This window comes from Ziziphus jujuba, chromosome 4 (assembly GCF_031755915.1).
Source record: "Ziziphus jujuba cultivar Dongzao chromosome 4, ASM3175591v1".
Lineage (NCBI taxonomy): Eukaryota > Viridiplantae > Streptophyta > Magnoliopsida > Rosales > Rhamnaceae > Ziziphus > Ziziphus jujuba.
Genome location: NC_083382.1, coordinates 11409662 through 11418829, shown reverse-complemented (window position 1 = coordinate 11418829; position 9168 = coordinate 11409662). Strand labels below are relative to the sequence as shown.

General features: G+C 34.1%; 1 protein-coding gene across 1 annotated transcript; it reads right to left on the bottom strand.

The window, feature by feature from the left end:
• Window positions 1–1044: 1044 nt before the first annotated feature.
• LOC132803532 (receptor-like protein 7) lies at window positions 1045–4137 on the bottom strand. The gene has a single exon (XM_060816740.1). It carries the CDS (start codon window positions 4135–4137, stop codon window positions 1045–1047), a length of 3093 nt encoding a protein of 1030 aa, XP_060672723.1.
• Between the last annotated feature and the right edge of the window lie 5031 nt (window positions 4138–9168).

The following is a 9168-nucleotide window of genomic DNA, read 5'->3' as shown; positions in this document are numbered from 1 at the left end:
ACAATTTTTTTTTTTTCAATCTCTAAACACTAGCTGTCCGTTCCTAGGAGAAATCAAGATAATGATAGATTTTTCTAGAGAGGTCTAAGTAGTGTCGGCATTGATATTTATCTTATTGATCCTTCTGAACTCGGTGATATTGATGGGCTATTCGAGTTTTATTATCAAATTTTGTTCATTTCTCCTAATAATTAAATTGAATCAAATTTGAAATTAAAGATTCACCAAAAGAAAAATGGAAATTAATTAAACAAAAAATCTTCAATCAAACAAAAAGTTTTAGAGGACTATAATTTATGTATGACAAATCTTGACTACAGCAGAAAACAAATTAAATTACACCTAACACGCAAATATAAATGCATCCAAGAAACTAGCAATTGTTAAATAATTAGAGAAATGTTTCCATGTAAACAAGGAAATTAATGGGCAGTTTCGTCCTGTTTCCTTTATGATAAGAGTAAAATAAATTGCAATTGTTGCGATCAATTTTCCAGTCCACCATTTTTCTAGGTATAGTAGGTCTCATACTCACCTGATTGTGTTTTGAATATCTCTACTTGGATATGGATGGAAGTGCACTGGAAATATCTCATATTGGTGTATTGACTTGTACAAATACGCATTTTTGCTTTGATAGAGGCAATTTAGGAAAAAAAAAAAAAAAAAAAAAAAAAAAAAGAAGCAAAACAAATCAAAGAAGCGATTGGTTTTTTCTTTTTTCTCCCCCTACCCCAAAAAAGAAAAACAAAATCGAGAATTATCATCTTAGACTTCTATTTAGAATTTCACCGTTCAATTTATTAAAAAAAAAAAACAAGGAAAAATCAAAAGAAAACAAAACCGACAACGACAAAAAGAAAATGAATAAATGCTTTGGAGTCAACTGGTGTGTATATATATATATATATATAAAACATTATGAGGTATAGCCTAAACAAAACCATAATATAACTTTAAACAACTCTTGCTAAAAAATAATTATAATAAAATAAAATACAAGTTACGGAAAACTCCAAATTATTATGACATATTGCCTGAGCTTCAATATCTCCATGGAAACCTCTGCATCTTCCTCCTCCTGCGTTTTTGTTTCCACTGGCCAAAGGTCTTCACAAACCAATCATGCTTCTTGGTTGCATATATCTGCCCAATAACCACTCCAATTACTAGTCCACTAACATATGCCGGCACGATTGTGATCCAATAAAACTCCAATGCGGACTCTGCATCTTGTTCATCTTCAAAGCCTGAAGGTGGTACTGAACTTTCACACTTTTTTGGCAATGGAGTTCCGCATAATCCATTGTTCCCCTCATACGAACTGACATCGAATGTGCTAAGCTGGTTCAGTTGGGGTATAGGTCCAGTGAGATGGTTATGAGCAACCTTAAACACACTAAGAAATGTCAATTGTGAAAGTTGCTGAGGGATCTGTCCTGAGAGCTTGTTGTTGGAAAGATCAAGTGATTCAAGCTCCGTTATGTTTCCCAAGGTTGATGGGATTTTACCAGTGAGAATGTTGTTGGAAAGGTTAAGCACATGAAGCCCTTGTAAAATCCCCAAACTCTCTGGAATTGATCCTTCAAATCTGTTACTTGAAAGGTCAATGACTGCAAAAACTTCTTGAACCTTTTCATAAAGCATAACCATGCCTTTGTTTGTTATGGTTATTGAGTAAGCAAATTCATTGCTCCATGTTACAGCCTTTACATCAAAACTGAAGTTTGCCACCAGATACGATGAATTGGCAGGGTCTTTAAATCTCATGGCCTCCAAATTTTTTAAGAATTGAGATGACAATTTACCTGCAAAACTGTTATTGGAGAGATCAAAAACATGCAGACTAAAAAACCCAGGATAGCTAAGTTCCCTAATCACTCCATGAAGATTGTTTGATCGCAGTATAAGTAGCCTTAAGTTTGGAAGAGTCCCTAACCATGAAGGGAAAACATCATTGAATCGGTTATTCCCGAGATTGAGAACTTCAAGCTTCATACAATTGGCCAACATTTGTGGTAAACTTCCTTGGAACTGATTGTGGCTTAGATCAATCATTCTCACATTGCTTCCATTTGCACACATTTGGGGAATGCTACCACGAAAATGGTTGTTACTCATATTCAAGACCAGTAAAGTGTTCCTGAAATTTTCCAAACATTTTGGAAGCTTACCAGTCAACTGGTTATTTGACAAATCAAGCACTAGTAGCGAACTCAGATTGCAAAAGAAAGGTGAAATTTGTCCACTCAGTTTGTTATTTGAGACATGGTACTCAATGGTGGATGGTGGAGGAATTGGTAACTGGCCTTTTAGTTTGTTGAATGAAAGATCTAAGCTGATCAAGTGAACCCAAGCGATGAAAACTGGAGTTTGTTCAAAGCCTGTCAAGTAGTTGTCAGAAACGTCGACATTGGCCATGGTCTGTATGCTCAGGTTCCATATCCATTTAGGTATTTGACCATGTATCTTGTTTCCATGCAAAACCAACCACTCTAATCTATCTTGATACCTTAGAAAATAAGGGAATTCGGTTAAATTGCATGAAGCCAAGTCTAAACTTCGGAACCTTGGAACAGTTGCATTCATATTGCTAGTTTGAACAAGTATGGATAACTTGTTACGTCCTAATAAAAGTGACTCTAAATTTTTCAAGCCAAGAAACATGTCAAAGTACAGTGTGCCACTCAATTCGTTGTCTTGAAGAGAAAGGTATGTAAGGTTTGTGAGGTTTTGAATAAAAGAAGGGATTTGACCCTTCAAATTGTTCATTTGAAAGTCCAAATAAGTGAGGCTAGTTAGTCTACCAAGGGAAGATGGGATAAGACCATGCAGTTTATTCATTCCAAGATTTAAATGAGTTAAAAGGGTAAAGGTTTCCAACCAAGATGGAATTTCACCAGTGAATTGATTGTCACCAATCCATAACACAGAGAGTTGGGTTAGGTTTTGAAGAAAAGAAGGGATTTGACCCTCAAAATTGTTTGCTGCGAGGTTCAAATCGGTAAGCCTAGTTAGTTTGCCAAGGGATGATGGGATATGGCCATGCAAGTTATTTGAATAAAGTCCAAGATCAGTTAATCGGGTTAGTTTTCCAAGCCAACCTGGAATTTCACCAGTTAACTGACATTCTTTTAGACGTAACTTGGTGAGCTGGGTGAGGTTTTGAAGAAAAGAAGGAAATTGATTTACCTCAAAATTATTTCCTGAGAGGTCCAAAGAAGTAAGCCTGGTTAGTTTACGGAGCGAAGATGGAACCAATCCAGAAAACCTACATGCTCCAAAATCTAACTGAAGCAGGAAATGAAGGTTTTCAATGGAAGAGGGTATTTTTCTAGAAAAACTTGTGTTGTGAAGTAGCAATACCTCAAAAGAACTATTAGAGTGAAATTCAGGTAGATAACCTGAAAGACGAGGGTTGTTCCTCAAATTAAGAACTTGTAGGTTTGGAAGTTGAAAAATTCCGTTTGGGAACTCACCTTGCAATCCGCAATCACTTAGAAGTAAGGATGTTAATGAAGAGAAATTTGCCAAAAAGCTAGGCACTGTGGAGGATACGCCAACATAAGTAAGATGAACTTGTTTCAGGTTTATTAAATTTCTAACCAACCTACTCAAATTTGTACTCTTCAATTCCAAATCATTGTAAGATAGATCAAGGAAAGACAGATTTGAGAGTCCTGAGATCTCAAATGGAACTTGACCATAAAAAGATGAATGAGAAAGATTGAGATATGTTAACCTTGAAAGATGACCCATTGCAGAAGGGATATGAGAGAAGTTAAAATCATTATCAGCAAGGTTAAGCCTTTGAAGTTGAGAAAGGTTGAAGAGGGTGCTGGTGGAGTTTATAGAACCATGAAGGAAACTACTGCTGAGGTCTAGAGCAACGACACGACCGGTGTCAGTATCGCACCCCACACCATCCCATGAGCAGCAATCTCCATTCTCTTCTAGTCTCCAAGATGAAACTTTGGGATATGCAAAAGGATTTATAGAAGCAAACTTGTCTAAATTAAAGCTTTTCTTGAATTCTAACAAGGAAACGTTGTCATCATTATGGCAAAGTGGCTGCCCAAAAGAAGCAACGCAAGTGGTGATGATGAGAATAAGATGAAGCAGTGGTAGGAAGTCCATGATTTTTTTTTTTTTTTTTTTTTTTGAGGATATTAATGTTTGATATTGATGGTGGGATGGGGAGGGAAATGGATGTCAGTTTTATAGACAATAATGGAGTTGGAAAGATGGCCGATCCATTAATTAAAAGTAAAAAATAAGAATAAAGATAGCAAAACACGGTTTTGGACTAGCAGATAATTATCTAATATTGGACTGTGAAATACTGTTAATATATATAAAAAATATTATAGGGAGAAACATATTCTGTTAAGCACTTATCTAGATGATTGGTGCTCTTTCTGAAATAGGGTCTTCATACTTAAAAATATAATCACGACACTAATAAATGATCTTTTGTACGTTTGAGTAAATTTTAGGAGCGTTTTTCTTTTTGAGATTTGTACAATTGGTATGCAGATTTCAAATAGCTAGTAGAAATAGATGGAAACAGAACTTACAAGTTGTTGGCCAATTGAACTAGACTCTTTTTCCCAATAGGACTTATTTCTAACAAAAAAATCATTTATCATCCTTGTTTCCAAATATAGTAATAATAAAAATTAAGCCACATTCTTGCATCGATCAATTACAACATTGGAAGTCATCTTAAAAACTTTATCAATCAAATTTAGATGGATGATATCTTTAAATTTAGGTTTTTCTTTTTTTTTTCTTTAATTCCTTGCTCTATCATTATTGGAGGCCACATGAAATCTTTTTTTTTTTTCTTTTTTTTTTTTGTTTTTTAATAAATTGGGAAGGGAGAAAATTCAACACCAAATTTTAATCTAGTACTTAGGGTTTATCTGTGATCATTATCAATTGAATTGTGAAACTTGAGCTAATTAAAGTAGATACTTTTAGATTATAATAACTAATAAAATAATTCAAGGAAAAAGATCTTAAGAAACATGGTAATTGTCATACTATTGTCTACATGGTTTAGCATTAAGAAAACAATTGTTAAAAAAATAAAATAAAATAAAAGGTTTGACCCATACTTTTACAACCCAAAATATATATTGTTGGAAAAGTCATTCTTGTATATATTGATTAAATTACAACATTGGAAGTCAATCTGAAAAATTTTATCACTTGAATTCAAAATAATCATATTTTTAAACTTACGCATTTTCTCTCTGATTCCATGCTTCAACACCATTGAAGGCCACATAAAACTTTTTATTTTTTTATTTTTTTATGTTTTTGACAAATTGGGGAGGGAAGATTTCCACACCATATTTTGAATTCACAACCGAAACGGTTATTACTTGCCAATTGGGTAATCTAACATGAAACTTGAGCAAATTATTAAAATAAATACTTCAAAATTATAGTAACAAATAAGATAATTAAAAAAAAATGATCGGAAAAAGTATGGTAATTGTCATAATATAATCGATATGGCTTGTCATTAAGAAAATATTGTAAAGAAAAAGAAAGATTAAAGGCTATAGCCTGGCCAATACTTTTATCACAACAAATAGATATTGTTGGAAGATTCATTCTTGCATCGATCAAATTACCACATTTATATTTTTTAACTTAGGCTTTTTCTCTCTAATTCCATGTTTCAGCACTATTTGACACCACAAGTTGTTTTTTTTTTTTTTGGTTTGGAAACGGGGATTTCAATACTTAGATGTTAAATTCAGAATCTAGGAGATATCACCCATGATCAAGGTCAACTTGGCTATTTGACATGAAACTTGAGCTAATTAAATAGATATTTCTAGATTATATATATAACAAATAAGATAATTAAAGGAAAAAAGATCTGCAAAAGATTGGTAATTGTCATACTATAGCCTGTATGGTTTGCCATTAAGAAAATATTGTAAAGAAGAAAAACTAAAGGCTTGGCCAATACTTTTAATGCCCCAAATATATATTGTTTGAACTAATCTGTGTATATATATATATATATATATTGTCTCCATCAAGTACTAAAATGAATATATATATATATATATATGTAAAGCACCAACAGTTCCATGTAAACTCAACCAAAAAATAATAACGAAATAAATTTGGCCGCTAGATGTGCATAAATTCTTACTTTTTAGAAAAAAATTTATTGATGATTCACATTATGAAGTCTGAAAGTTATTGAGGATTACATATTGATATGTTGAATTATGCCTCTCGATTTGGTTTGTAAAGTCTATGTAAAATATATTATCCAGTAAAATATTTAAGATATATATGAAATTTTGAAATAAGTTACTCTTGTTTCCGTATGAAAAGTTAGCAAACCTTCAAAGTAATATCTGAATGCCCATGGTAATATTTTAATCATAGTTTTTCAACCAAAATATAATAACAATTAAACAAAAGAAAATTATTTAAGAATTCAAAACAAGTCTAAAACAAACTGAAGGCCGGAAAGGCCAACCTTCAGCAGCATAATATGGGCCGTAGCTTAACGTTTTTGTTTTCAAAATCCAAAAGTGGGTCCAAATTTGAATTTTAAAGCCCAACGCCCATCTTAACCCACTTGATCTACACAAAAAATAAAATAAATTAATCTTAGGAAAACTATAAAACACGAACTGGATTGTTTGTTATGTGATTGGTTGACATCATTTCCTAAGCCTCATTCATCCCTTTTTTCTTCTTGAATTCTTGTTTTCCTAAAACTCATGGCAAACAGCTTACACTTCTTAAAATCACAATTTGCCCAATAAATAATCCATCCATATGCAATACGGGGAATTAGGATTTGTGCCTCTTTCATGGGCGACAAAAAGGCATATGTCTTCCCAATTGTAAATTTTTTATTTTTGTCATCCTCAGCTGTCCAATGTATGTTCATTTTTCTTTTAAATTCTTGGGGTTTGAAAAGTATTTTATCTTCCCTTTCTCTCTCTCTACAATCTCACAAGTTGTTTTACATTCTTTAGACGCAGCGAAACTCAAAAACAAACCAAAGTTTGATGAAATTATAAAAATTTCGCTCTAAAATGGCTCTTTTCGAACAAAACTCACACTCTACTCTTTTCACTTTATTGTTTCAATTGTACAAAAATGAAATTTAAGACCCACCCAAAGAAAGGCTGTCGAAGAGAAAATGAAGCCAAGAAGACGGCGGTGGCGAAGAAAGTTGAGGATCCACTGTCGAACAAAGCACAACACACTGAAAAAAAAAAAATGAACCAGCAAGCAGAAAGATGGCCTGCCTGCCAAAACGCAAAAAACGAATGCGAGGAAGCACCTCTTAAAACCCATTGACACTGGTGTGAAAAAATCTAGAACCTTACACCCGAATAACCACACCAACGGACACCAAACCCAATGCAACATTTATCACTAAAACCACAGCCACCACCTACCACTATAGAAAACTTTTGGCTGGACACCGGAAACACCTCACGAACGGACGCCACCAGGAAATCTAGAAAACCAACGGTAAACCCTAAATGTTGAAGTATTGTTTGTAATTAGGATTTTATTTTATGAAAATTCATTAGAATATGTGTAGTTACAAAATTGGCTTTCAGTGGCGTAAGATTGTTCTTCTATATTGTGAAATTGTTTCAAGTTATCCTCGAAATCTCTAATCTGCTAAGAGGGAGATGAGGTTCACGAATGGTTTGTTTTAGGGAAATCTCTAATGTTCTAACATTCGGAAACTTACCTTGCAATTCGCAATCCCTTAGAAGTAAGGATGTTAATGATGAGAAATTTGACAAAAAATTGGGCACTGTATGTCAACGTAATTAAGATGAAGTTGCTTCAGATTCCTTATATTTCTAACAAGCTACTCAAATTTGGACTCTTCAATTCCAAATCATTGTAAGACAAAGCGAGGAAAGACAGATTTGAGAGTCGTGAGATCTCAAATGGAACTTGACCATAAAATGATGAATGAGAAAGGTTGAGATATGTCAACCTTGAAAGATGACCCATTGCAGAAGGGATTTGAAAGAAGTCGAAATCATTATAAGCAAGGTTAAGCCTTTGAAGTTGAGAAAGGTTGAAGAAGGTGCTGGTGGAGTTTATAGAACCATGAAGGAAACTGCTGCTGAGGTCTAGCGCAACGACACAACCGGTGTCAGTATCGCACGCTACACTATCCCATGAGCAGCAATCTCTATTCTCTTCTCCAGGATTAAACTCTGGGATATGCAAAAGGATTTCTAGAAGCAACTTGTCTATAATAAAGCTGTTCTTGAACTCTAACAAGGCAATGCTGTCATCATTATGGCAAAGTGGCTGCACAAAATAAGCAAAGTATGTGATGATGATAAGAAGATGATGAAGCAGTGGTAGGAATGCCATGTTTTGTCTTTTCAGGAAATTAGTGTTTGATATTGATGGTGAACTAAGGAGGGAAAGGGATCATTTTTATTGACAACAATAAACAGTGGTAGGAATGCCATGTTTTGTCTTTTTGAGGAAACTAGTATTTGATATTGATGGTGGGACTAAGGAGGGAAAGGGATCATTATTATTGACAACAATGGAAGTCGGGAAAGATGGCCAAGCCACGGAGAAACAGACGTGTTTGACTAGAGATAATGTTGGACTGTGAAATACTAAACAAAAAACAAAAAAACAAAACAAAACAAAAATGAAAGAGAGGCATGTACGGCTTCATTTGCTAATATTAAATCATCTTTTGTTTTGGAACATTTTTCTTATTTTGAGTTGTACAATTTGTAATGCAGATTCAGATGGAAACAGAACTAACAACGTGTTGGCCGCCAATTGAACAGGAAATTTTATGCCAATACATACATATAGCAGCGGGACGTCCCACACTTACATAGCCTTTGGGACGCTTACTTTGACAAGTATGAGCTGATATGGCATTTAATTCAATCAGAGATGTGTAACCATTATATGCCTTCTCTTGTTTCTCACGTGAGATTGCTTTATATAGAGAATATAAACTGGGATCCATATATGTGAACGGTGGGAGTGGTGCCCTTCGGGTTGAACAAAAACAGAGCATTGTTTGAAGGTTTTCGAAATAGAACGAAACTTTTCTGCTCTTGCTGTGAAGGACAGTGGGTGTGTGAAATGCTTGTATTCTTCTCTTTATCA